Source organism: Corvus hawaiiensis, chromosome 8 (assembly GCF_020740725.1).
Source record: "Corvus hawaiiensis isolate bCorHaw1 chromosome 8, bCorHaw1.pri.cur, whole genome shotgun sequence".
NCBI lineage: Eukaryota > Metazoa > Chordata > Aves > Passeriformes > Corvidae > Corvus > Corvus hawaiiensis.
The window spans coordinates 23025729-23053699 of NC_063220.1; the positions used below are offsets into that span (position 1 = coordinate 23025729).

A 27971-nucleotide genomic window follows, 5' to 3' on the forward strand; every position below is an offset into this window, starting at 1 on the left:
TTTTTTTTCTTCCTCTCCTTTAATGCCCTTTCTAGTTTTACTTCTTGAAACTTTGAAAGGAGCTGATGTTTTTGCTTCTGCCTGTGGAGGAATTTTGAATCTTTTAATAGCCTTCTCTCTTTTAGTGCAGTTGTTTATGTTTCTTCTCAAATCATCTCTAACATCAGCAGAGCCTCTTAGCTAGTAAGTATTTAGGCACCTAGGTGCCAACAATGCAAGAATACAAATTTAGTAAGACATTCTCCTAATAGAATATCTAGTATTGCAATATTAAATCCAAAAATATTATTCTAGTAGCAATCCACTTTCCATTGAATTAAAGCAATATATTTGTAACTTTGCTCTTTTCCTCATAGATGCTACGGATTTTTCATTTATCCAGTTTTAGATTTTGTGCCCTATTTGAAGTGTACAAAGCATAAGAATGATAAAATTGCAACTTCTTGTCTTAAGTGAGTAAGTCTTGATAAAGGCCCATGCATGTATTTTGAGGCTGTGCTAACTGTATTTTCTTGTTTTCGTGTTCCTTATGGGTGGATTTAGCTCTTGTTTTTATGAGGTAATACTGAGGGTCTGGGCAGTAAAGACTGCTTGGTCATACCTGTCATTTGAAGATTTCTAATAAGAACTTATTTTCAAAAAAATAATGTGTCTCATATCTTTTTCCAGGCAAGTAGTTAATCTTCTGAGGCATTTTGATATTGCAGAGCTAGTCCTATAAACTGTAGAACAACAAGTTAGTGGCATTCCTCTGAGAAAACCATAGCCACTCTAGTAAACAGGAAGGGGGCAATGGAAGGAATAGTTTGCTCACATGATTACTTCCCTTTAGTCTTGCTCCATGCAATAGATTTTCTAGGAATATAGTAATTTGTGGATATTTTATGACTGTTACAGGTCCTGGAATGTTAAGAAAGGCTGACAATTTCAATTTCTCCTGTGATGTCTTCTGGTGCCGTCTGTCACCAAAGTGTTTTTAGATGTACACCAGTTAATTTTTAGGTTCAACATGTTACAAATAGAATAGATGTGCTTCCAGTGTACTGATTAAAAATGATCAGAAAAAAAATGTAGGCTTTTAATCTTTTCTGTAAAGTAATGAAAATAACATTTTGTCTTCTTTTAATTATATTTCTTTGGAAGCACTACTTCTGATCACTGCAAATGGATAGTGAATTTTCGCCTTTAGTTGGATGACAAGAGAAATAGCCCACTTCATATGGGTCTGGAATGCCAATGTATTATGTATCTGTGATGGCACAGAACTTGCATGGCCCTTTTCTTAGTGGATTTCAAAGCACTTTCCAAGACTGATTAGGAATCCAGAAACACCACAACCAGGTAGGCCTTAGATTCCTCAGCTTACAGAAAGAAAAGACGAGTGAGCAAGCTGGAGACAGAAGGCAGACATCCCCTGTATTAAGGCACCTGCTAATCCACAGACATTCTCTTTCTACAGAGATGCTTAAACAGTTGTGTTCCATTTTACACAGAAAACTTATGCCCACAAATACAGTATTTATGCCCTCAGGCTCTCAAAATTGCATGTTTATTTTCAGAATAGGCCTCCAAACATATATGAGGATAATTTGATCATTTTCCAAGTATTTCTTTTGGTCACTACATTATTTGTATAAGTACACTGAAAAAAATGAGTGAGATTTATATGTTCTTAATTTCTGATCATTACATGTGATACCAATTTTCTCTTTGGAAAGTTTTAGTACACATTTCATAATTCTTGGGATTTTTACGTTGTATTTTTTGTATTTGAAGTATATTCAAATCATTTACAACTAATTAGAAGGTACATAATAGGATGGCCCAGCAGAACAATTAAGTCTGCTCAAATTGTAGCAGGTACTTCTGAAGTGAAATATTGCCATCAGTTTTTAGATATTTGCATTCTGTCTGGTACTGTTTCTGTTGTTTATGTCTTATAGAAGGGCCTGTCTGACACTCATGGGGGAAACTTCTAGCTCTTGGTTCTTGTCAAAACAGCTCCTCACAGAAAGTCTTTGCAGCTTTGAAGGAGCATTCCATGGTTCCCAGGTACCCCTACAGAAATCTTGAAGTGCAGATGCCCCAGGGTTGCTTGCAACACTGCTTTTGTTGAGTTTCTCTTTGATTTGAATTTTCTCCTTCCCTGAAGGTATTATGAGCTTGACAGTTGCACTGTGATTTACTTATTCCCCAACATCAGACTGTCTTACTAGTAAAACGAAGATCTGTATTACACAAGATGCAAGGCTCAGTATTTAGGTACCATGTAAGAAATTAGGTTTACAAGTGATGCTAGGACAGCCTTCTCTTTCTCCTTCTCTTTCTCCTGCACCATGGCCTGTGCTTAGCTTCTGAATTCTCTTCCCACTGTTACCAAAAAACCTCCCAGATTAATCCAGTCACGGCTTTTGCTCAGGAATTCAGGTACACACTCTTCTTCCCTGTGTTATTTTCCGCCTTGTCCCTAAAGCTAGGTCAGAATACTATGCTTGCAAAAGTCTTCCCATCTTTTTCTTATCCTTATCTTTATTTCTACCTTACATCTAATACCATTGCAGCTGTGATGACTCATATTTCTAGTGTCTTTAGGAACTTAGACCTTAAGCAGAGGTGTAGATGATTTAAACCTCTTTTAGTAAACTGAAACTGTTTTATTTTAGATGCTTTGTGGCTATGAGTTCTTTGTTCATAGCTGTACTACAACCTCATTTATCAAACAACCTGGACAGTCTTCCAGGACCAGTTGAGGCCTGCCAGCATCCTCTTATTAAATCTGATACAAACCCTGAGTTAAGCATATCATCCTGTCAGGTTCTCGATGTCTAGACAGACACTTCCTAATGCACATCGATAATAGGTGTGTGGCTGTGAGCCATCCTGCCTGGGCATGCTTCTGCAAGGCAGCTCCTTCTTCCTCCTGTGTTTGCTGAGCTTTCTGTTTTGCAATGATCATAAAACACACATGTAAATATTAACAAGCAGCAGTATCCAAACAGACCTTATTTATGGTAGTATTTTAGCAGAATCTTTCTTTTCAAGGGGATGGATAAAACATTAGTAGCTCTGTATTTTACCTGTGCAGGTAAAACCTGTCTAGCTTTGGTGGGGCTGACATGTGGAGGTATTTGAACTGAATACGGGCATTCTCTTCAAACTTAAAAGCAGTTAAGAATTTTTAATTTTAATTTACCAAAAATCCATGATGTGGTAGTTTCAGATAACTGAGGACAAACTTTTAAAATAGCAATTCTGTTTTACTAAAGCTTAAATTTATTTAGCAAAGGCATATTGCCTTTAGATTTATATAATCTGATGCAAGGATCTCCTCATTTATCTTTTGTTCATGTAGCATCAGGAATAATGTTATTTGCATTACGGATTTTAGGTGCCTGATTTAGTTAGGTGCAGATCATAGATTTTTCAAGAATGGGTTATTTCCTTTTTATGCTGCATTCCAAACAGACATGCAAGATCAAAGAGAGGAAGGGGCTCTCCTATTCTGCTATGTGATCAGAATTTAAACACATGAAGTACAGGTTTGTGGTTCCTCATTTAAATGGAGGGCTGTTGTCTCCTACATTTTAAAAATAATGGATTGAAGTTCAGTGCTTTTTTTATGTTAAGAAGTAAGTGCAGGACACTGACTGGTTTATAATGGGAGATGGAAACATGTTGTTGTAGGTGGGTTGAATTCATGGACTGAGGAAAAAAGGGAGGATAACTTAAAATTCTAGGGTTTAGGGCCTGTACTTGGAGAGAAGAAAAGGTTTGACTTTGCAACACATGGATATTAGCAAGCCATCAAATGTCAGGTGCTGGACAGTCGGCTAGAAAATAAACTGAGAGCTGTGAAGTTCATTTTTGCTACTTGTCACTCAAGTGCTGCATAGTGGCTGAGGGTTACGTCCCCCTTGGTCATTCCTTTCTTCCTCCAACATCTAAATATCATGCATCTTCTAATACATCTATCTGTGCATTTAGAAGAACAGTGGGTAGCTATGAAGGCTGTGAAAGTTTTATCATTGTTCTTTTGCTGTATGAAAAATAGACAAAACACAAATTGCAGGGAAAAATAAAATAAACTAGAGATCTTAAAAAAACTTTTATATAGGGTAGTGTGCTATAATTCATATAGAAATATCTATGAAATGAGTAAGAAGTCTTTGGCTCAAAAGTTAGTTTTGACCTTAAAACCTTTTGTCCTTCTATGCAGAGCAAGGGCCTCTTCTTTATGCTCTGAAATAGCCTCACTTGACAGAGAAATCCATTAATCCTTCATTAGTTTCAACCCCAGCATTGAGAAAAATATTAAACATGAGATGAATGCATAGGGCAGAGGATCACTGCCTTACATTGTCTCTTACATTTGGAGTTGTGTTTCCTGCAACATGAATAATGACTGTTTTTATTATGTTCAAGCTGTGCAACTAGCAGCTTGCTGATCACTTATTCTTTTAATTTCATCTGCAGGAGATGAACCTTTCTGAGCTATTTTGGTTTATATTGCAGATGTCCTCTTTGTGATTGTAATGTTTCTATCATTTTAAGAAGAGCTCAGTATTTTTTAAAAGGTTGATTTGCTCATTAGAAATGGAGGGCAAGACAACATTAAGCTTAAAATTAATGGATTTGTTTATTGCAGCTTTACCTTTGTGTTACCTGAAGCAGAGCATTTTTTTGTTTGTTTGTTTTGTTTTCGTTTTGAGTCCTTTCATCCACAAAGAACGGGGATTAGCCTTTGGCTAAAATAGTGCTTTCAGGCCCTTTCAGCATTCAGTAACTGTTTACTTACCCAGGTATAAATGGGTAAAAACACAATTAAAGTTCCCAGCTGCAAGGTCAGCTACCTTTTTAAAATTCAACCTCATGAGCTGCCTTTGGCTGAGGGCATGCTGGAATGAGCCATTAAGAGGCTGTTGCATGTAACCTGCCCTTGTCTTACACAGAGCTGCACACGAACCTCTGGTACTGTACAACACACCCTCGTTTCGTGCCATGCAAGAAACAAAAGCAGTTGAACTTGTGATCAATGATCATATGATCCATTTACAGCGTGCAAGCTCAGTCAAGTAGAACTAGTAAATCATTAAATATTAACTCAACACCATTCCTGCTGGGCAGAACATCGCAATCTGATTTTCTCTAAGTTGCCAGTCATTACTAGCAGCCTTTCCTGGTTTTCAACGAGCTTTTAAAATCACAAATTAATTTTAAAAGTGTAAGACCCATTGCAAAGCGCAGGATATAGTTAAAAGCTATAATGCACAGCAAAAAATAAAGCTATTGGTCTAAAATTGTCTCTGAGGAATCTAAAGCACTGGGACCATGCACAGAATAAAATGACAGTGGCTCCTATGACTGGTGCATCAGGTCTGCTTTGGGAGAAAGCTTAAACTTACCTCAGTTTGAAATATCTTGTAAGAACGGGTTAAATGCTGGGCTAAGAAAATTAAAGCTACATAGAAGTCCACAGCCCTGACCAAGTAGTTTCTGTAAGTTATATTTTTACTAGTTATCATGCAAAGTTTATTGCCTTTAAAAAAGAAAAAAAAAGTCATGCATTTCATCCAACATCTAGAATCGGCATTTTTTTCTTGTTCTTATTATCTTGGTTAATTTTTCTTCAAGTGGGGCTATTTCAGAAAGCAGCCACAATGCATGGAAAAAAATAACTCTTTTTCATCAGTCTTCTGATGATGTTAGTTATTTGGGGAAATGTATTTTGGAGCCATATTGACTGGTGATAGATGGGTCTTGCTGTTTTAGATAAGTGTCCAGCATTCAGAAGGAATGGGCCCCTTGTTCTGTGAAGCTGGAAAAGTCTTCTTTTAAGATGAACTCATTAAAACAATTGTAAAAGTTTTTAAAACAAGCAGACTCCCTTCTGTAGATGGAAATGGAGAGAAAGGGAGTAGATTAGCTAATGCTGCAGTATTAAAAGCAGAAAGAAAAAGTAAAGTACATTCTGCAAGATGAAAACCTTGTAGATGAGTATTGGTTTCAGTGAAAATCTTCTGCTTCCTTTAGCTCTATGCTTCTTTCTGTCAATGAATCTGAGCCTGATGAAAGAGGTTCTGTAAAAGCAGTCATGGCAGTAGGGGATGATTGCCTTTTTATTTAAATAGCTGAGCTGGGAAAGACTGTTTTCTATCTCCAGGTGTATATCTGATGTTCCTGTGTTTGTGTATGTTTATATCAGAGAGGATGAGTTTGGTTAAAACTAAATACAACTTTGGAAATATATTCAAATGTGTAACAGGGGTTTTCCTCCCTCAGATGAAAATTGAGAGTAAATTGTTCAAACATTAAATACTGTGTCTGCAGCAATCATTACTTAATTGGTTGTTTCTCTTATTTCAAGATAGATAAGATAACAAACAGATTGAGAAAGCATCTCTTTTTGCTTCCTTCGCCAGTGAAGAGGAACACTTAGCAGTTTGGTTTCAGAGACATGCTTTATAGGAAAAAAGAAAAGAATTTTAATATTCACAGAGCAGTCTGAAAAATAGGAGCTGGAAGAAAATAAGATGCAGAAGAATTTTACATATATAATAACATTTCAGGCAGCAAAATGAGATAGATGATGGCAGAGTTTTAATCAAGTTGCCATCTTAACCAACCTAGAACAGGTCATTTTTCTCTTATACTGATGGTACTTGCAGTTCTGCTAAGTACAAATGCCTAAATCTGTGCGTTAACATGGTAATAATTTGCTAAATGATGCAACAGTTTAAGGATCATGCTAATGGGAATAAACTTAATTCCTTTCGTGTTTTGACAGAAAATTAATGAAATTATGCTAGCCCACAGGTGTCTACCAGCAAGGGAAAGGCATATACCTTCCAGTCTTCTCAAGCCAAAGCACATAGAAGTGAGATTTTTAAAAAGGGATCATCATCATACTTTGGGTGCTCCTCCTGGGGAGGAATATGAAAGAGCAAATGTTAGACACTTGAGTGTTACTCTCAGTTACTCTTTGTGATGATGGCACTGCAAGAAACATTATAAATAACACTAAACCCAGAAATTCAATATATATAACTATGTAAATTGCTGAGGACGTTTTTCTTTCCTGCTCTGCTGTACTGTCCTGCACTATTAACATGTAATCTCCTGCCTGTGGAATCAACAGGGCTTTTGACTTCAGTTTTTTGGTTTAACGTTCACTATTAGGTGAGACAGTGGAAAAGTGGAAAGTGCAGTTTTATTGCAGTAATAAAGTATTTCTGAGTAATAAAGTCATATCGTAGCTAAAGTGCCAGATTCAGTGGACGGGGGAAAAAGCATCTTTTAGCACAAAGGCACTTTAATGAGAGAAAGTAAGTGAACTCCAGATGCAACAGTTGCATTTTAAGGAACTGAGCGGTTTCAGGTTTTTGCATAATGCTGTTGGAGCAATTCCTTTGCAAAGTGTAAAACTTTTGGTGCAGCAGTCTGTTTCTAGTAACGTCATCTAAAATTGTGAGTAACAGAAAATGAATTGTGATGTGACTAGTCAAAATATGTCATCTCGGGTTTAACTTTGATACTTTATGCAGCCCATAGATATAATAGCAACAAAAAAAGTTATGCCATGAGGTGCGTGCTGAGACTGAAGACCAATGCTAAAATGACAGAATGATATGAATAATATCTTTCTAGCATTTCTTCCACAAGTTTTAGAATACTTGTAACTGGAAATAAGTTGTTCTTTCAAATCTAAATGTCTGAAGATATTTTTGCCGTAATATTTATTTTTGTCATTCTACACCTGAAACTGGATAACTGGAGCAGAGGAGACAGAGATATGAAAACTGTCCCTTTTCATTTTGTTTCATTATGATGTCTGAGAATTTGTGGTTATAGAACACTTAACTCAGTGTTCTAGAAAGTAGACCTACACATGAGATTTTCTACTACAACCCCTATCTTCCACTTCTGTATTAATAGATGAAAGAAAAAATCCAACAAAAACCAAACAGAACAGTAACAACAAACACAGGAAAACAGGGAAAAGTAACTCCATTAGAACAAGAGGCAATGGGCCAAAACTGATGCACAGGAAGTTCCACCTGAATAAGAGGAAGAACTTCTCTAATGTGCAGATGACTGAGCACTGGAACAGATTGCCCAGAGAGGGTGTGGAGTCTCCCTCACTGGAGATATTCAAGAACTGTCTGGGCTCAATGCTGTGCCTTGTGCTCTGGGATGGCCCTGCTTGAGCAGGGAGGTGGGACCAGATTCACCCACTATGGTCCCTTCCAACCTGGCCCATTCTGTGGTTCTGTGATTTATGTAAATACAGTGGAATATTTTTGGATCATTTTCATTTTACTCCATTGTTTTAGGCTTGGTTGCACTCCAAAGATGAATGCAAGCAGCTCTTGAAGTTACCCACTGTATAACCCAGGTTTACATTCTCTTTTTCTTTAGCTTCAGTTCCTCAGTAGTTTTACTTTGTCTGAAGTAATTCTGAGTTGTCTGCCTATGGTAGCAGTATTGTTGCTACTCAGATTTTTATATTTGGGATATGGAAAGGGAAAATATTCTTTGCACATCCTCTAGTCACCCAGTTTAGTGATCCATGCTTCTATCTGTAAATTCCGGGGTTCCTCTGGTGTTTCTAATGTTATGGAATGAGAGTACCTCCAACTTCTGTGGATAATATTACAATTCACATTGTATTTGTTACATTCTCTCGTGGCTTTGTCTGAAAGTGTCATATTGACAAGTGGCAGATTTAGCTGCAGGTGGAAAGAATGAGACAGATGACAACAGGAGTGGAGGAAAGATGTATTTCTTTAGCCCAGCTTCTCTTTGGTCAGTGCAGGCTGTAGGTTTCACTGTTGATAATGGCACTGATTTAAATTATTTTTTGTAATATAATTATCAAATATGACATATATTATTTTGTTTAAGGAGATAGAATAGTACAAATTCAACATGCCATATGTTTAGTGAATTAAGTATCAGTGAATAGTTTTTATATTGATAAAGTAGACATGCTTTCATGGAGATCAGGTTTTTGCCCAGTGCTGTGTAACCTTTTCATAACTGAGATAAAACAAAGAACAATTAGATCAATCTGATACTCCTTTAGAGTATCAAGTAAGAGGGGAAATTCAAATACTATAATTTTACTTTTTAGTGGTACAACAGCTACTAGAACACCATGTTTAGATTTGGATAAATCTGTGGGTCTAGAAAGTTGATGGGACACTGAGGACAGAATGGTGGGAACAAGGCAAATGATTTCTTGGAAGACTGGATGACATGGTGAGAAATTCCAGGAAATTCTGTCTATCTTGGGTAGCCAAGGGGGTGTAAAGAGCTGATCACAGTATGTCAATAGTAGCACCTCAAGTGAACAGCACAAGGAATAAGATTTGGGATTTCCATCTAATATGGGCAGTGGGTATGAGAAGAACCAGCTGTTGCAACTGAAGCTTACAAACGCAGGGTAGAAAAAAAGAACAATTTTAATGGCAGCACTGATTTGTTGGAACAGATTTCCCAGAATTGTGACAGACTGTACATAGATGGCAGTTTTTTAGCTAAGACTGGAAGTGCTCAGTGCACGTCAGCTGTGTAAGTAACCATGGTAACAGCTGAAACCAAGTTCAGCAGCCCTATAAATGAGCAGTTACCCTGTCTGGCAAAAAACCCTTCCCCTCACCCCCGAATTGTAGTATGTCCTGAAGTTTTGCAAATTTGGGGGGAAGAGTTTTTTGAGCTGAGGAATAAACTTGGTTAAGTGCTTTCTGGGTTTTATGGATAGGGACTGCTAGCTAGAGCGTTTCTTCAATGGGATCATGGAAAGCCTCTGGAAGAGACAGAACCCAATGCATTTTAGGACAGTATTCATTAAATTCATCACCTCAAGGAAAAAAACTTCTCACTGGTATTTCATGGCCAGACTGAGCTCCAGAGGTCTACACATAGGGCTTGGAAGGCACGTTTTGAGATAAATCAACTCTCCTGCTGTTTTTTCTCTCCTCTCATTCAGGGTGAAGGTGTCTTTCAAGTGAATATTAATTATTAATAAGTTCAAGAAAAGTAATTATAAAAATTATTTAGGTTAGCTATGTTATGCAGTTCATCTGCCACTTGCTAGGAATTTCTGATATATAAACATGGACAAGAAGTCTCAACAGGTCTGAACTACTTTATGTAGGATATTATTTAAGCATTAAGAAAACCTAAAGCAGAAGTGCTGTGACAGTGTTTTTTCTATACCCCAGTTTTGTGTTTCTACAAAACTGGAGTTTTAACAAATTGATACAATTACATTTTCCATAAGTATTTTGATTGCCTTTTCCTTTTATAGTGTCTAGTGTTTTCCACTGGTTTTAGTTTATTTTGGTTGACCAAAAACTATGTAAAAAATACACTGATGGGGTACTGCTCTTCTGTAGCTTAATGCCTTTGTTTATGATTTCTTATCTCTCATGCATTCATTTGTGAAGATCCTAAAATTAATTCCTGTTCCTGTGGTTAATCATTTCCATCAGAGATTGTTTCTGTTTTCTAAGCAGATGCTTTACAGATTAATAGGATATTGATTAATCGCATCCTTTATATCCCTAAAATTCCAGTGCTTGTGTTCTGAAGTCATAAGGTAAGGCCTAAACGTTCTTTCTTTAAAATTTTTTAATTTGGCTGCTGCATTACCTTCTCGTGGCTGTCCACTGTGGAAACAAAACTGAACATGGACACACTTACAGGATCATCAGCTTTCAAGACAATTTTACAGATTGAGAGATGGTAGCTGAAAATACAGAAGAGGCAAAGTGTGTCTTTCCTACATACTGGGTCTTCTGTCTGGGACAGCAGTCATCATCGAAGAGGGAAATCTCACTTTACAAATGTATGAATAATTCACTCTGTCAGCTCTCAGGCCATGACAGGGACTCCAGTTCTTCTAGGTGGGATCCAGAAGTGAAAGCTTTCAGAAGATACTGTTTCTGCCTCTTGATCCCTCCCCCCCACACACCTCCAAACCATGTGGAGCTTACCTTCAGGCAGGTCATCAGCTCTTCAGAGGAAGGCAGAAGAGACAGAAGTAGGAACAGAGGCAAAACCAGAAATGTTTGGTATTTTCCTTCGGTTGTGTTTTTGGGTTTTTTTTCCTGACAGTGCTGTTGGTGAGTATTTCTGATAGGGACAACACTAGCTTCATCTTTGCCTCTTCTCTATTTCCTATGTGCATGTTCAATTAAATATTGTTTTTCATTTATCTGGAAAAAGTCACTTTAAAGGTTGCCATTATAGACCAGTGCTCCTTATTCCTATTTTATTGTCTGATGACTTTTATGCACTGGGCTCATATTATTGTGATCTGGGGTTTTTTTCAGTTTGCTGCTGACTAAAAGCATTTTAAAACCCATTGGACATTTGACAAACACAGAAAATTGCTAGTGCAAACAAATTCATGAAAATTATCCCTAGAAATGTTAGTATGAATGTCATGTTTGAGTTACTTATATGACATTTTCTAACTGGAATTCTGTTTTAGTATCTTTATTGGGGATTTTTGCTTTGTTTGTTTCTGTGGGAATGGGGAGGGAGGATACCACAATTTTGTAACCTTAAGGATGTTCTGAAGGAAATAGGTTAGCTCCCACAGCAAGCAGTGCCCATGCTGGCTTTAAAATTCAAATGTTTCATTAGGCTACCTTTACCACTGGCAGCTTTCTTTACATTCTGAAATCCTTCAAAAAAACTGCCATAGAACATGAAGCTATCACATAAAGTTGATTTTATGTTTTCAGAGTCTCAAGCTACTTAGTGCAAATAAAATTTCGTGCCAGTCAGCCCTAGATGTGTTACAGCACTGTTAAAGCCCGGCCTGTTAATTACAAATGTTTTGCAGTTAGGGTGATGCACTGATTTCTTGGAAATAGGTTTCCTTCAGCAGCATGTAGTTTTACAGTACAGTCAACAGAATGTTGCAGAATAGCAATTATGGGAATAAGGAGAATGCACAAGCTATTGGAGTGAATGCTTTAATGCTGATACATTTTTTCTGATAAAAGCAACTCAGATAAGAGGATATGCAAGTTATTGTAGCAATTAGTTTTTCTAAGATGTCTATCTATATGAAATGTTTCCTGGTAGGGAGAAAAACCACAACTTTGTAGTAGAATGCAAAGTTTATTACATTTCTAGACTACATTATCCTTGTCAGCTAGATTAAAGCATTCTCCTAGTTTCTGTCCTATATTACCCTAACAAGTGAGGAAATAATGTAGTGTTGTTACAGGGAGTAGCTTATAAATTTTGACATAAGTGTGAGAGAAATCACTTGAAATGTGAGGCAACCAAGAGGAATAATTAGGAACAGCAGAATGATCTCAGTAATATGACAATAGTTTCTAAAGCACCCCACAGGATTGAAATCATCAGGTTTGCTTGACCTATATCTTTAATAATACAGCTCATTGCCCTTGTATTGAAGCTAGAGGGTAGGACAAAGTATAAGCTTTATCATGTTTTAGGAGAAATTGCAAAAAGTTTATTTATTAACACAGCACGAAATGGCCCATTTCTATGATTACCAAACAGGAAAGCAAGTTGGGCCACAGTTCACCACACAGAATACTTTATAGTCAAGCTTGGCTGGCAAAAAATATTATGTAACACTCAAATAAGATAAATGGCTGCATTGGCAGTGGAAATAACCTTCTGTTTAATTAGAAAATAAGAGCTATATGGGACAATAAAAATGGTTACTGCTGCCCTCAGTCACTGTTTAATAAATATGATAGTGCTGAAGATAATGCTAAGTGTTATTTATTTGTGTAATATCATGGGCTCAGTAATTGTTCATGTTCGTGATAGTTCCCCTGCATGTAGAATGAGTCCATTTCATGTTTTCTTTGTTTAATTTTTAAAAAGGAAAGAGGATTTTTTAAAACTGTTTTTAAAAGCCAAAGATATGTTAACACCTCAGTGTTGCTGTAAACAAACTACTGGTTTTCTTAGCTTACCTTCAGGATAATTAAGCTTTGAAGCTGAGTCTAGGCTGGATTGTCTATCTGCCTTGGATATGTTTTTACGTCTTTGAGAGGAGAGCATAATTTGAATTTTCAGCTGTCCATTTCATCACGGCTGTGTAGAGTTCTAAGGTCTGGTTTTAGCATGGTTTTACCTTCCTTTGGAGGTTTAAGCACTAAACATGCAAATCAAGTCCAGCAAGGCACAGTGTGGAAGACTGAAGATTTCAGTGAACCTTCTCCCTAAAGGGAATAGTTTTCACTAGTAAATTGAGCATCAAATTGTGCTATGTGCATATGTATCAAAAGTTTCCTTTCTCTGTAGAGCATGTTTATTGGATATGGACATTGTTCAGAGGCTTCACCCCTTCAGGAACATACACATATTTATCAAATGCTTGACAGAAAAGCAGAGCATGGGATGCATTTCACAATATATTTTTAACAGGCTTGGTATCCCAGCCCTATTGCTTTTGGTCACAATCTTTCTATTTCAAATCTATAGTAAGTACAGGGATTTGAAAAAGGATATCAAAGACTTTTCTTGGTTTTATCCAAAGGGATAATTCACAAGATGTTTCATCAACAAGCTTTAACCCCTCCTTCCTTCCCTACTTTCCTTCCCGCCCCAAATGTGGACTGTATGTCAAGAGGCAAAACAAAACAAAACAAACCCCCTTTTCTTCACACAATTCACTTTAAGCTTTAAAATCCTCCAAAATCCCCAATCTCCCTTTGCAGTCTGGTTCCCACTCTCCAGCTTTCCTCATCTCCCTCTGAAAGAAAAAAGCTCTTCTTTAAGGGACTGATAGGTTGTAGAGCGATGCTTAGCAACAACATTCCTGTGCCTTAAGTAGCTGCAAGCCCCTAGCTGAACCCTTTGATGTGACTGTCAGGGCAGATTTATTTTGTTTTAGCACATTGTCTACTTGTCCAGATGTATCAGGAGATAAAAAGGAGTCATGTTTACACTCTTTTTGGGAGGGGGAGGAGGGGAGGAGATGTAATTAAATCGCATTTTTGATGAATCTCTGAGAGAGATCGAGATGAAGAACAGAGGAATTGTCTTGAATGTAGAGGGGAAACCCATTTGCCTGCCCTGACACCTGACATTGTAGGAAGATGAAGTGTAAAGCCAAAGCACAATGTGTTGATTTGGTTCTGCTGAACCCTTTAACTTTGTAGTTTTGCATGTGTTGGTAGTTCACGAGAGTCCAGAAAGGCCTATTAGAGAGTAGCAGTTGTGCACCACAGAGTCTTTGCTGTGTATGTATATATTTGTCCAGGTTGAAAAAAATGCGGTTTTCTCTATAATATTAATGTTATAGATCACATATCCCAAAGTCTCTGGCTATGGTAAGTGGCTGTCAATCAAATAAAGAAAAAAAACAAACCAAAAACAACCAAATTGAGCCTCAGTGATCTTGGATAAACAAGTGTGCAGTGCGAGGCAGGCCTTGCCGAATTCTCCTGGAGAGCAAATACCACAGATAAATCCATTTTTGTTTATTTGCTTTTAACTTGCACATTTAGCAACACCATTCTGAGCTCTATTAATAACCTGCAGTGTGCAGTGACAAGTCTGATTCCAGCATTCAGTATGCTGTGGGTATGCCAAGTGAATAAAATGCTAGTTTTAATCTGCTGTTACAAAAGTTACTCTATTTGCATTTTAAATAGGTTACACTGCAGCACCCCCTTCTGCTGACTGAATAGAGTGACAAGAGGTTTGAGCTGCAGTTCAGTTCCCGCATGACAGAATGAAGATGCCTTGAAAGCATTTTTAACCTTCCAATTTCTTCATTCCTGTGTATATTAGGCAAGGATATCAGCACAACTTAGCAACAGTCATTAAAGTACTGTTACCTTATACTTTTTAGGATCTAGCTTTCATTTTTGTGCAACATTTTCCATGCTTCCTAAAAAACTAAGGCAAGCAGAAGGTATCAGGATGAATAGCAAAGCGAAGTAAGCCCTCTAGCATTGCAAACAATTATGCCTGGTCTGTGAAATGTATACACGGTTCTGCATTCCTCTGATTATCATTGAATGTGCTTGCAAGTGATGATATTACGTTACTGATTTAATGTATGGAACAGTCTTGGAAGTTTCTACCTAAAAAAAGCAACGTAACTTGATTTTGCTTTCAAAGAATCTGTGGGTATCAGATTGGCAAAAGGAGCTGGAGAAGTTCTGAGTCACCTTATTTCAAAATCTAGAGCTGTGAATAGTAGTGAGTTACGGTATCATATGTAATGTGTATTTGAGTTCTACATCAGTGCTGGTATGCAGCTCGTGTACTGTTGCTATGCCATAGCATAGCAGGAATCTTGGCAATTACTCCACTACTGCTATGTTTTGTAGTTGTGATGTAATTGGTTGAAAAATATTGCAGGGAATTACTGAAGGAACCTTGGAATCTAATATATTATCAGTGTACTTCCCTTCACATTGACTTACCTTGGCACCTTCTGTTGTAATCTTTAAAAACTCCGTATTACTCTTTCACTCCTTCAGAACTGTTGGGCAGTGAGTGAAATACAATAAATGTCATGTTTGGGTGTTGGTGAGGTGGGGTCTTAAAAAAGGGTTAGTGTCTGCTAGCATCTCAAAATTCATTTGTGGTTCACTTCACAAGGCGCTTCAAAGAATAGTTGTCTATGACAACTCCAAATTCTCTAGCAACAGTGGCAGAGTTCTGTGGTTTGGGTTATGACAGGCTTATGTGTGGTTTGCTTTGTCCTTACACTTTATTTTACTAGTGTGTGAGCCCAATGAAAATGGAAAGAAGGTAGCATGTGTGATCTCAGATATGAAGGTAAAGATGCTGATAGAGAAATGTAAGGTAGAATGTATAATAATTGTTTGGACTTAGATCAGGATTCAAGGCCAGCAGATTTTTTCTTTATTGTTTTATACTTCTGGGGGTCTTTTGTTGAGTTCTTGATTTTTATTAGTACCAATCTAAGAGATGAAAAGCATTAAGAAATCTATTTTAGGGATGAGTATGATTGAGCAACTTTGAATTTATTTTTTAGTGTGATTTTAAATTAATTTATTCTTACTTTAAAACCTAACATTATAGTGAATAGATTGCTTGTTGGATTATATGAATGGGTATTGCTTTCATTCACTGTTGTGTGGCTAGCATGTTAAAGTGCTCCTTTAGGGACAGATTCTGTTAACTACTGTAATGAAAGATACTGAGCCACTTGAGCAGTAAGGTTTAACTTCTAAAAAATGAATATATTAGAATGCGGCATATGAGTAGGGAGAGGCGGTAATAGTTACTTCCCTTCAACCCATTAAACTGAACCTGAGCTGAAGAATCTCTTGTATCCTTCTGCCTTTCCGTGTAAGTAGCTGAGATGCACTTTTGAAAAAGATAGAAGGCAAATACTATGCAAGAAGTCATCACTTTTTATCTAATGAACTTGAAAAAATAGTAAGAAAATATTAAGAAAATGCTAAAATTCTTGGCTTTTGAGCAATATAAATTGAAAAAGAATGGTCTTGGAAGTTAAAAAGCCTAATGGGTGTTTTTGTATGCTATATGTTACAGTAGAACAAATCAATTCAGGCTCCTTAGATGCAGTCATTGCCTTGTGATTATATTTGTGTAAAGTCTTGGAGCCTTTGATCAAAGAAAGGCATTTGTGACTAGGTCTAATCCAAGCTCTTTAAGGTGTTTAACTTGCACGGGGGGGAAGAGGTTGATAACAGCTGGGATTTAAATTTAGTTTTGCTGAACTTTTGTTTTGAAAGGATTTCTACTATACACTGCTTCCTTTTCCATACAGAAGATGGATCATTGAGTAAACCTAAAAGGGAAAGAGGATATGGGAGGAAATGGGTGGGGACTTGGAATTAATCTTCTGAAGAAAAATGTTTGATCAGCGGGTAGGAGAGTATGAAATCCTCTGATGTTGACAGCAGGCAACTTTCTGACTAGTGTGTGATTGACAACTTTGATGCTCCAGTGGGGAGCAAGTGTCCAGCCGTGCTCAGGCATCCTCTGTCTGTGGGTGGTAGTGTTAATAATGTGGCAACTGGAAAGATTAATTGTGGACAAGCAGCAGGATTATGAGGAGGGCTTCACAGGTCTAAAAGGAACAGTGGTAGGAAGGCTTCTGATCTGTCAGCCCAAAAGGAAATTAGTTAGGGCAGGCTGGAGCAGGCTTTAAAAAGGGAGGAGGGGGGGGAGGGTAAGATGGAGTAATGGAGGAAGGGAAGCATTTAGGATATTAAGGCAAAATGAAGAGGATATTGAAAAAGGTCATACGGGGATGGGACTAGTGTTCTTGAAAGACCTTAATACACTGCATCCTCTCACAGCACATGCAGAGTTCAGCTTGCTTTGTAGAGAACTGCAAAGTGACTTTTGTAGTGGTTAGAGCTGCCTCATTAGGTAATACCTGTTACTTGTTTCCAAACAAGCGTGAGAATAAACTCAGATTAAGGATTTTCAAGGATATCTAAATGCAAAATACATAGCAGAGAGTTTACTTAAGCTGTTTCTGCAAGTTACTAACTGCTGTGGGTTTTACTTCCCACCCTTTTTGGTAGAAGTAGGGATTTTGCCAATAAATTCTGTATTACCATTAAAGAGGCCATTCATCATGCTTACTAATGTTATTAATCAAGATACACCACAGTACTCTTAAAATGAGATCATTTTGATAAATCATGTATGACATGAAAAGACTTTATTCCTTTTAAGTGCAATTTAGACTGTAATTTTTTTCCTCATTTATGATTCATGGGAGAAACATGGATAAAATTCCCTTGCACATTTACACCTTATCTTCAGTAATAATTCAAAACTGCTCTTAGATGAAAATTCAAGGGCTGATTCACCAAAGCTGGATGCCAGCTCATTATTTTCTGGCATTCAGTAGTCCAAAAATAATGTCCATACATTAGGTACTTTTCACAATAGTTGAATTTGGCTGCACACCAGACATATCGATTACACTCAATTAAGCCTAAATGCATAAGAATTATCTGATGTTCATTTGCATTTTTGATCTCTGCTTTCAACCTTGCAATTTAACATTAAGTGAAAACCGAAAGGTAAAGTAAATTCAAGTGAGAAGTGATAATCTCTCTTATAAGTGAACAAGGGAATGCTTTGAATCTGAAATGCTTTGAATCTTAAGCTCCACTACTTCTGTTAAATGAGAAAAATTCTCTTTCCTTTTCTTGTTAAAGGTTACTGAAATTGGAAGACCTGCCAAAATATAAAATCACTGTTCTTCTTCTTGTCCCAATACTACAATAGTTTGGCTACTGTATTAGTAGCATCATATCTGAAAATAAGCTGCTAAAATATCTGGAATGAATATTTGCTAAGGTTCAAGTCATACTCTTGATTATAGCTGAAAAACTTGTATTACTGATTAGATTTAAAAGTGTCAGTTAATGAGGTTTTTTGTTTACTCCTGTGTTTAGAAATATGAAAATGAAATGTCTAGTAGAGAGATCTAATTTGGATAGCACAGTCATTTAAATTTTACTTTCTCAAACTACGATTCAAAGAGGATTGGCTTGTCTGAGTTACAGTTCCCCCTTTACTCCTTCAACAACTGAAATATTTGAAGGAACTTGTGTGGTTGCCAAAAATAGCACAGCATTTTTATTTTTGAATCATCAGTCTCTACAAATTTGTTTTGATGCAGCAGATGAACAGTATGTCCTGATACTACACATGATGTTCCCTACTAGTATCTTCCAAGTATTTTTGTTCTTTGAAAAGTAGAATTCAGGAATTAAACAAATGAGCTTTTTTTTTTTTAGTCTAATTAGATTCCTCCACTCTTGAAAGCTAGTTGTCGGTGTGTCGTGGCTGACAATTTTCTTACAAATGGGTTATTTTTTTTTCATTCATTAAAGTGACTCTAATTTATGCTGGAGGTTTAGCAAAGACAACTGCTAACTCCTATCTAAGTCTGCTTGGCTGTGGAGCAAGGAAATTGGGAAATCCCATTCCATCAAGAACAGCCTCCTTTCCTGGTAAGGATGCTGTGCCACCTCTTGGTTTTCCAGAGCATCCCAGTGTGTTGAGGTGGGTGACAACTCTGGCCAGCCTGTTTGAACCCTCTGGCTGAGCTCCCAGCTGGGGAGGGGAGAGCCAGACCTGCTGTACTCTGCCATATGGAGTGCTCCACTTGGGGCCTGCTTTTGCATATTTTCTAGTCTCTTTCTCTATCCCTTCTTTCATGCTTCATCCCTTTTTTTTCACTGGCTGTATGGTTCCTAAGTTGATAGAAAAGCAAATACATTGCAAATAAAGTTGTTCTTACCTGGCTATTCCCTAGGATGGAATAGTTAAAGACTTGATGTATGGTTGCTCTCAAAATTATTTTTTGGAGTTTTGTTGTGGTTTTTTTGGTTGGTTGTGGGGGCTTTTTTCCTGCTTCAGCTTCTACAATGGCTGTAATTTTGATGAACATGCTTTGCAAATCTGGTACTCTTTTTACAGTCCGTTTAGTATCAAATACAACAATTTGGACAAAACACACAGGTTAATAGGAAGAGAGGTACCTCAGTTTAGCAAATGCTTGGTTATGTGCATAGCATGGGGACAGTGAATAGTCTGACTTTATTTGTCTTGTAAGTCTTAAGCCACATACTATGATATACTGCAAAAGTTGGATGACTTCAAGGTTTGCAAAACTACAAGCTTCTTCTAAAATAATACTGTTAGGATTTCTTTACTGAGTTATTTGGTGACCTGTTCCTATAAAACTGAAGCTGCCAACCATTTTAAACAGCTTTCCTCAAAGCTATTTGTATGTATAGTTACTTTCCACTGCAACAAGAACTTCTGATGCATATGTCACCAATACTTGAAGACGTAACTGTCACATGTCAATACTGTCACTGTCACAATATTCCTGTGAATATTAAGAGTAATGCAATCTATACAAATCTCTTTGGAAAATAGCTTAGGGCCAAATGTCAGTATGTGGTAGAGAAAACAAATAGCTGTCTTTCTGCTGGTGCACAGGCTAACTCAGAAAAGTGATTTGGAACTTGAGCCAGTGTTTGTGCAAAACAATCCTAACCCTGGACGATATTTCATAAAATTAAAGTTGCTCTAACTGAATGCTTAGCTCGAAGGTAATGAAAACTGTTCTATATTTGACAGGGAATTATATACTGTACATAAAATAACAGAAAAACACCAATAAACAAACCCTTCTGTTCTTGCTTTTCCTAAAATTGGAAATAAAGCTAAATTGCCCCTTCACTCCAATATCCTTTTTAGAAGCTCTTGAATTTTGCTCACTCAGTGGTATATTGCTGAAATGGCAAAGTCTCTTCCAGTAATTTTAGGAAAAGCTATCATCAAGCTGTCAACAGTCTAAATTGAGATTAAAAGTACCAAAGAGAAACCTTCACTATTATCAGAGTCCCAAATAAGTACACTTGAATAGGCAGATAACATCTAGAGTGTACAGTATGAGACTGCTTATTTTTCCAGTTTTTTTGAGTGATTTACAGGGATGAAGTCTGACGTTAAATAGTGACGTTTTTCTTCTTTTCTTACCCAGAACTACTCGACCCAAAGAAAACATATAGTTGTGAACATATGCTTGTTCTTGGAATTAGTTTCAAATATCCCATATCTGGGTGTAAGGGGTTTCTATCTCTCCCTCTGACATGTTATGTGCCCTTGGCTCGTATTGGTCATCAGAGAGATTTCCAATAATTCATAGTCCAGAGTAGATTGAGCTGCAGGTTTGCAGTTCACCAAAATCAGGGTATTATTCATTCTGGCTGAAGGTGAGAGTTATGTCTGTAGCAATATGTCTCTGAACAGGAGGTTCCCTGGAAAGGGTTTATTATCACTGGTGAGTCAGCAGAGGCAGGCTATTCTGTATTTTTATGCATATCCAGTAAGTAGCATCCTTGCTGTTTAGGCAAAATTGTCTCTGTTAAGATCTCTTAAGATGTTTGTTTTGATGCATGATGCATCTTCATGTTGTGACCTGATTTTTCCTAGGGACAAAAATGGGATTATAACTATGGTCTGACATAGAAATTGATGGCTGGTCTCCAAAAGCAAAAGCTCAGTATGCTAATCTACTCAGTCACCTCTTAACATTTTATGTACTATCATTTAGGAGTCCAAAGCTACAACAAGGAAGATTTCTAAGTTACAGCCTTTAACAAACTATTACCCTGATTAACTTTCATTGCTATGGATTTCTGATTATTGTTCTCAGGTTTGGTCTGGCAATTAAGATTTGAATCTGTATTTATGCTTTTCTTCCCCAAAACGTTGTGGCCCTATTTTATGCTTTTATATTAACCAGACATTGGAGAGCCAGGGATTCATAAATTTTGAGGATATGTTCAGTTATAAAGTAAGCAAGATTGAGGTGAATTCCTTTGATTGACTTTTGCAGCTTAGAAGTCAATATATCATTAGAGAACAAAGTGCACAAAAGATAGCAATTATTTTCTCAAGACTCCCTTTCGTGAATTATCCTGAGATTCAAGAAATAGTTTAGCTTTTGGTTTTTTCTCTTTATTTGCCTTATTTTTCTATTAGAAATTATTGTGTAACTTCCAGTGAACGCTCTCCTTTGTGTCTTCTATTTAAACACATAATCTTTTTATGTCTGTTGAAATGGGTACCTTGTAAATACTCCAGAGCAAACTTCATATCTGAAACTGGACATATCACTACCATGTCACCAGCCTAAGTTAAACTTAATTTTAAAAACTGACAATGATTCATATTCACCAATACAATCTTTTATTTTCACATCTTCTCCTAGCAAAGCAACACTGCTGTTCCATAACTAAAAAGCAAGATGGTAAATGTGGCTTTTCTTAGCTTTATATTTCTTTGATGTATCTTTCCTTCAGTTGAAACATCCAATGGAATTAAGGTTAGTTTATTGTAAACTATAGCTCTTCAGTCTAATCTTTTAAAATTGGAATCCTAGGATCTTGAGACTTATGGAGAAAAAATTGTGTTTCTTCTCTTCTCCTTAACATTTTGCTTTTAAAGGCTCTGTGCAAGTCCTCTTGGGTACTTATTTCTTTTATTAGACTTCTGGTACTTGTTTCAAGTGTTTATTGTAAACAATTCTATATACTTGTACACTTTTTTGCATTATAGTCACTGTAATGTGTAATAGATCCCTTCATTTAGCTCACAGGGCAGCAGAATGGGAAAATCAGTTGGGATTTTTTTCTTTAGATTTGAAAAGTATAGTATCTAAGCCCAACTTTCTATTTCATATCTCCTTTCTTACATGTGGACTCACCCACAACTTCCTTTGGGTAAATATTAATCTGTTTCACCAAGAGGAAAATTTTTAACATTGCCTAAAGATTTCTAACAAAGATGGTAACTTTTTTTAAGCTGTCAGCTGTATGAAAATATTCGTTTAGTGATGATACATAATGTCATTGTGTAAACTCCTGTGAGTACAGCAACCTTGAGGAATTGCAAGCAGCCTTAACAAAAACAAATTAATCCTTCGTGGCTGGTGACTCCGTGCACCTGTAACCACATCACAGCACTCATCCTGCAGGTGCCTCCGCTTTGCCTAATCACTGACCTCCACTCAGAGCACTGATAGCGTTTGTTTTGTCACACAGGCCTCTAGTGCTGCTGCCCCTGCCTCTCCAGAGATGCACTATACACCTCTGCCTTCTGGATCCAGAGACCTCACCAATCACAGAGGTATGAGCTAAATTTTATTGGTATGAACTACTGCAAGGTGTTAAGCTTTGCTCTAAGGCCTTCCCTGTATCAGTTACTGCTGCCTTTCACTTTACAGAGAACATCGTGTCTTTCAAGCACTATATGAGAAAACCATACCTGTCAAGACTACAGATTTTACCTCATATTAAATAGGATTTACAGGTAGTCTACCGGGAAAGCAAATAAATCTATGGATAATAACACTCAGTGATTTTTGTGTGTGTGTGAGAGAGAGAAAAATGTAAAGAGATTAGAGTACTTAAACATTGCTAAGTAGATGATTACATGCAGCATTGGTAATTTTGAGAGAATTTGTAAACTTTCTAATATTTTTAAAGTGGGAGCTTTTTGGCAGTTTAGAAATTTAGGACTATAATTTTGAAATGTTAACACATTTTCATTGCAATAAAAAGGGATTCTTCTCGGTTTCTATTTCCCTTTTCATCAGTCCTTAGAACTTAAAAAGCACCTTGGGCAAATTCACAAATTCCTTCTGCATACCTATGAAACAAAAAGTTCAGGGAACAGGTGAAAAACTGAAGCAGTCAGGAAGGGTGCATTCTAAGCTTTTTCACTTTTTTTTTTTTTTTTAAAGGAGAAATTTGCAACGCTTTCCGCACTTTTTCAGCTTAAAACCAGAGCAACAATTATCTTATTTATTTCCCATATTACCCATTGATTCTACACTGATCATGTAAACCATTTGTGTAGAGGCAGGTTTTGTTTAGGATACCAGGATCAACGTCAGCCTTATATTTATGAATTGACAGTAGCTTAATTTTAGTGTGTGTCAAATTCTGCAGCACTACAGAGGATGGAAGCAGCTTTAGTAGAATTCCTTATTACTTGAAACCTCCTGAAAGAATCAGGCAGGTAATGCCCCTGAAGAAGGATCTGTGATTCAGGTGTGAAGGATTAGAAAAGCAGCTGATGAGAATTTAATTTGTTGCAGCCTCTATCACTGTTGTTGTGCTAGAGCTGAGGATGAGTATGAAGCTACACCCTGGCTTGGTGTAAATTGCTGTGGTGCACTGGAAATCAGATGTCCTGGAAGTGCTCTGGGTGCATTGTATTCTGACACTGAGCTCATGTAGAAACTGATACTTTTTAAAGAGAAAGGACCAACCAAAATCATGAATTTGAGCACACACCCGGACTTCAGAGATTAAAAAAAAAATTCACCCCTGCCTCCCCCCCACCCCAAAACCCCTGCAGCCCAGTGCCCTTCCTTCCCACCCTCCCTCCTCCCCCCATTCCCAAGATAAGTAGCTTTGATTTTCAGATAAGCATGTTGGCTTTGAGGTTGGATTTCTGGTGTTGGATTAAGTGGCTAGGGTCTACTAACACAATAAATAGAATGACAGAATGTTGCAAATCCCTGAGTTCTCTAAAAATACTTTAAAAGTATCCTTAACAGTTAAGCCAAGTATATTCAGATTTTTTATTTAGGTGATAGTGTATTGGAAGTATGGTTTCATGGCTGATTTTGTTACCTGACTTGGCAAAAGAAATGCTGGTAGTCTTGGGTATCAAAAGCTGTGTGCCTGCATTATTGATTGACTCCTCTTGCAACACAGAGTTGTGTGGCTGCAGTTGGTGTTGCAGACATGTCCAGTGGGTGTTTGTTCAGAGCAGGAATTTGCCAGGCTCTAAGTACCACTGTCCTCACCAGGGTTTCAGAATGCCTGCCCCCTTGCTATGAAAGGGGAAAATTATATTCCACAAATCACCAGCTTTCTACCCTTAGCAGTTCACTGTCTTTAATTTTCCCAGAAATACTCTGCTCTGCATGCTAAATATGCTGAAAATTTCCTTGTTATTGAGCACAGTTATGAATAAAGTGAATGGAGAAGAGTGTCATCCAAAGAAAGGGCAAAATTGGTCCTTAAAGAGACACTGTTAGCATGATCTGATAAGTTTATATATATGTGTGTGTGTGTGTATATATATATGTGTGTGTGTATATATATATATATACACACACATATTCACAAAGAAATAATTAAGGAAATTTTCCAAAATTCCAAGTGTTGGAAGAACCAATTCCAAACTTAGAATAACCTGCTGGCAAGGCCCATTAACTCAATCAACTTCTTCTATACAAAGAAAAATTTTGAAGTTCAGAGGCCCATAAAAGATTAATTGCAGTCAATAGAAAAATCTCCAAGGAAAGAGTGAAATACTTAAGCATGCTATTTTAGGTTCTGAATATCTTCAATTTTTTTCTTCATGGAATGCTTTCAGTGTTGTAAAGTAGGACTGAATCAGCTGTTGCATATGTAAATACTGGCAGTTTTCAGTGCGTACTGGAATGAAGTATGCTGTAAGTTTGTGAGTGTTATTTGTCCCTGGAGAAACTTGTTTACCAGAATCCTGAAGTCTGCAAATAGTTTGGTACAGCTATAAATTGATTTTTGGGGGACTGGGTGGGGGAGCAGGAGCAAGCTGGATGTATTTGATTGGTACAGTTTCACTTGGACATTTCTCACTCTATTTAACTATGATTTTTTACAGGGAGAACAAAACCATATAATATGCATGGGTTGCACCATGTCTCTTATAGCTTTTGTGCTCATGCATGCAGTATATAATTTCCAGTCAGGATCTGATCCTTTAGGCTGACTCCATATTTTGTACAGACGATTTCAGGAATGGTTAAAATCTCACTCTCTCTTTCAAAGCCCATAGAAATGGCATATAACAGTGTGATGTTAGCATGGAACGATGTGGAATGATCACTGTAACTATTATATTAAGTGTCATGATGCTTGAGTATATAAGTACATGAAGAGAGAAATAAATATTGGAGACACATTTTTAAGCTTTAGAAAATTTCTCCCCATCTTGGGAAAGTTGTTTTCCCTTATATTACAGTGTTGCTTAGACCCACTCTTCTGAGCTGAACCGTCCCTCTGTCCCACTGTTCATATTTTTCAGTGAAAAATCTACAGGCTTTTGATTTAAATTTTGGGCATCTGACAGTAGTGTGACTTGATTCTTTATGTGATCTGATTGCTGTGCTGTCAGACAAGGCTTCCAAAGTGATAATTCTATAGCTGCGTATATTTTTGTTTTGATTCCAACAGTGATCTCAAACTTCTAAGGGTCTTCCCTTGGTCTTTGTTAAAGTAGGATTATGTATTTTACTTTATATGGATTTACTTGTGTGAAGTTTGTGCAGTTCTCTTGCCTAGTTAAAACAAGTCAATTTGAAGACACAGCCTTCTCTCATACAAAGTGCTTCTTTTGTTTCTATATTCTATACGTTGCTTATATTGTTCTAGCTTTCAAATTTTCTGGTGAAATAAAATGTATAGGCCCCACATTCCTGTCTGCTTGTTCAGATCTACCTGAAAGAATCAAAGAGAACAGTTACTTGTTGTTGTTTTTTAATAGAAATGGCCATGCTCCCAATACACAGAAGTGATGAAATGTAGTGGCTTTTAGAAGAAATTGGCCCCAAAATTTTGGGGCTTACGTAATTTTTTTTTTTTTTTAGTGGCTTGTATGTATGGCCCGTGTACCCTTCTGCTTTTACTGATAATTTATTAACTGGGTACCTATCTTAAAATAGAAACTTCAATTCTTAACATAGTTGACATTGATGAAAAAGAAATTTTAAAGTCATAGTAATGCATTTGTAAGGGTAATTTGTCTGATGTGTGGAAAAAGGCCCCTCATCCTTCACCCACTCAGGTTGTATATTTGGTTTTTTATGGTGGCATGCTTGCTAAGGAAGTCCCTTTATGTGTAAGCATTCAAACTCAAATTGCCATCTAAAAAGAGCAGTGCTTTCCAGTTGGTGGGGAAAATAGTAATTTATCATTCTATCTCTTCAGAAGCAATATCACTAAATCATGACTATCATGAAAATCTGGTTTTCCCATACAAAAGCGTGTGCTGGATGCCCTTTGTATAAACAGTTATTTTATAGCATTGTCTATTACCTGATTTACTTGAAAACATACTAATTTGCCAAAGCCGTTTGGTTTCCAGTAGCATTTTACAGCTGACTCCTCCTTTTCTTGTGCTCTTATTTCTGGGAAAAACCAGTGGTAAGTCTACCCCATAGCTTACTGGTAAAAGGAAGAAGAAGGAGTTTCCATTAAAAACTAAACCTGTATTTATGTAGTTTTTAGATCCTTAGCTTGGATTTAGGCCAAGGTTTTATAATTCTAATCTATTATGATTTGTAGAAACTTTCTGAAAAATCCACTGTCCTGTTTTGGTGTCCATACAGTTGCTTATCCAAGTGTTCTGGTATGTGCAGGCATTACATTGTTTTGTTTTATATTTGAATGATGAGTGCCCAAATGAAAAATTGGTATTTATTCTACCAATATGTTTGAACCAACAGACAGACATGTTTTCTTATTTTATAATCTGATTTTGAGAGTCACAAACTGCATTCAGATGCCATGCCCAGAAATCCAAGAACAGAGTATTTTGAAGCTTCTTATTAACCTTCTAAAGGTAATTTTATAGAGCCTTTTTGAACAAGGGAAACGAGAGGTTCCTTCTGCTCTTCAGTTTCTCTTTGTCTAACAGAGTTGTGCTGAAGGTTTCTTTGGGAATGAAGATCTTTCCAAACTTCCACATTCCTAAGCAAACATAAGTATGTAGGCATATAATCTGTTGTGAACTCGCCTTGTTTCCTTCTGTGATCGTTATGCTGTGCTGTTGTACTCAGAGTATCCGGCATAGTAAATTTTCACTGATGACTGGGATGTTCATACAAAAGTCCTTCTGATTGACTGTTAGGGTGTGGGACACAGAAAACCAGCTAGTAGCTTTGTAGGAGTTTAGCTAAATTCTAGATGGAGATAAAAGTGGACTACAGAATGCACAAGGGTTTAGCCATCCAGTTAGGCTGGAATTCACAATCCAATAGATGTCAAAGGACACCTACTACTTTCAAAATTTGGTATTGAAGGAAAAAAGTAGCAATTTTGGAGAGCCAGAGGGAGGTGTTTAATTAAAGTGATTATCCTCCAAGGATTTACCCGTTCTGCCTCAATTTGATCAGCCTGATCATACATTATAAATATTCTTAGGTTCATATGGAACTAATAGTGCCTATCAATCCTTCCAGAATTTGGTCTAAAGTTTTTATATACTACTTCAAAATATTTGAAGTAGAATGACAAAATTGAAACACACCTCTTAATAATAAATGTTAATACACCAAGTTCTTATTTTACACATGCATTGTGAAAAGCCATGCTGTCTTTAAATCACAGACATAAAAAGAAAAGGAAATTGGTTTA

General features: G+C 37.0%; 1 protein-coding gene across 2 annotated transcripts in view; it reads left to right on the plus strand.

Moving 5' to 3' along the window:
* LRMDA (leucine rich melanocyte differentiation associated) overlaps positions 1-27971 on the plus strand; it is a 641405-nt gene that overhangs the window by 521316 nt on the left and 92118 nt on the right. For both annotated transcript variants that reach the window (XM_048310523.1, XM_048310524.1), the window contains exon 6: positions 22599-22683. In XM_048310523.1, the coding sequence (XP_048166480.1) occupies positions 22599-22683 (85 nt within the window). The remainder of the gene's footprint in view (positions 1-22598; positions 22684-27971) is intronic.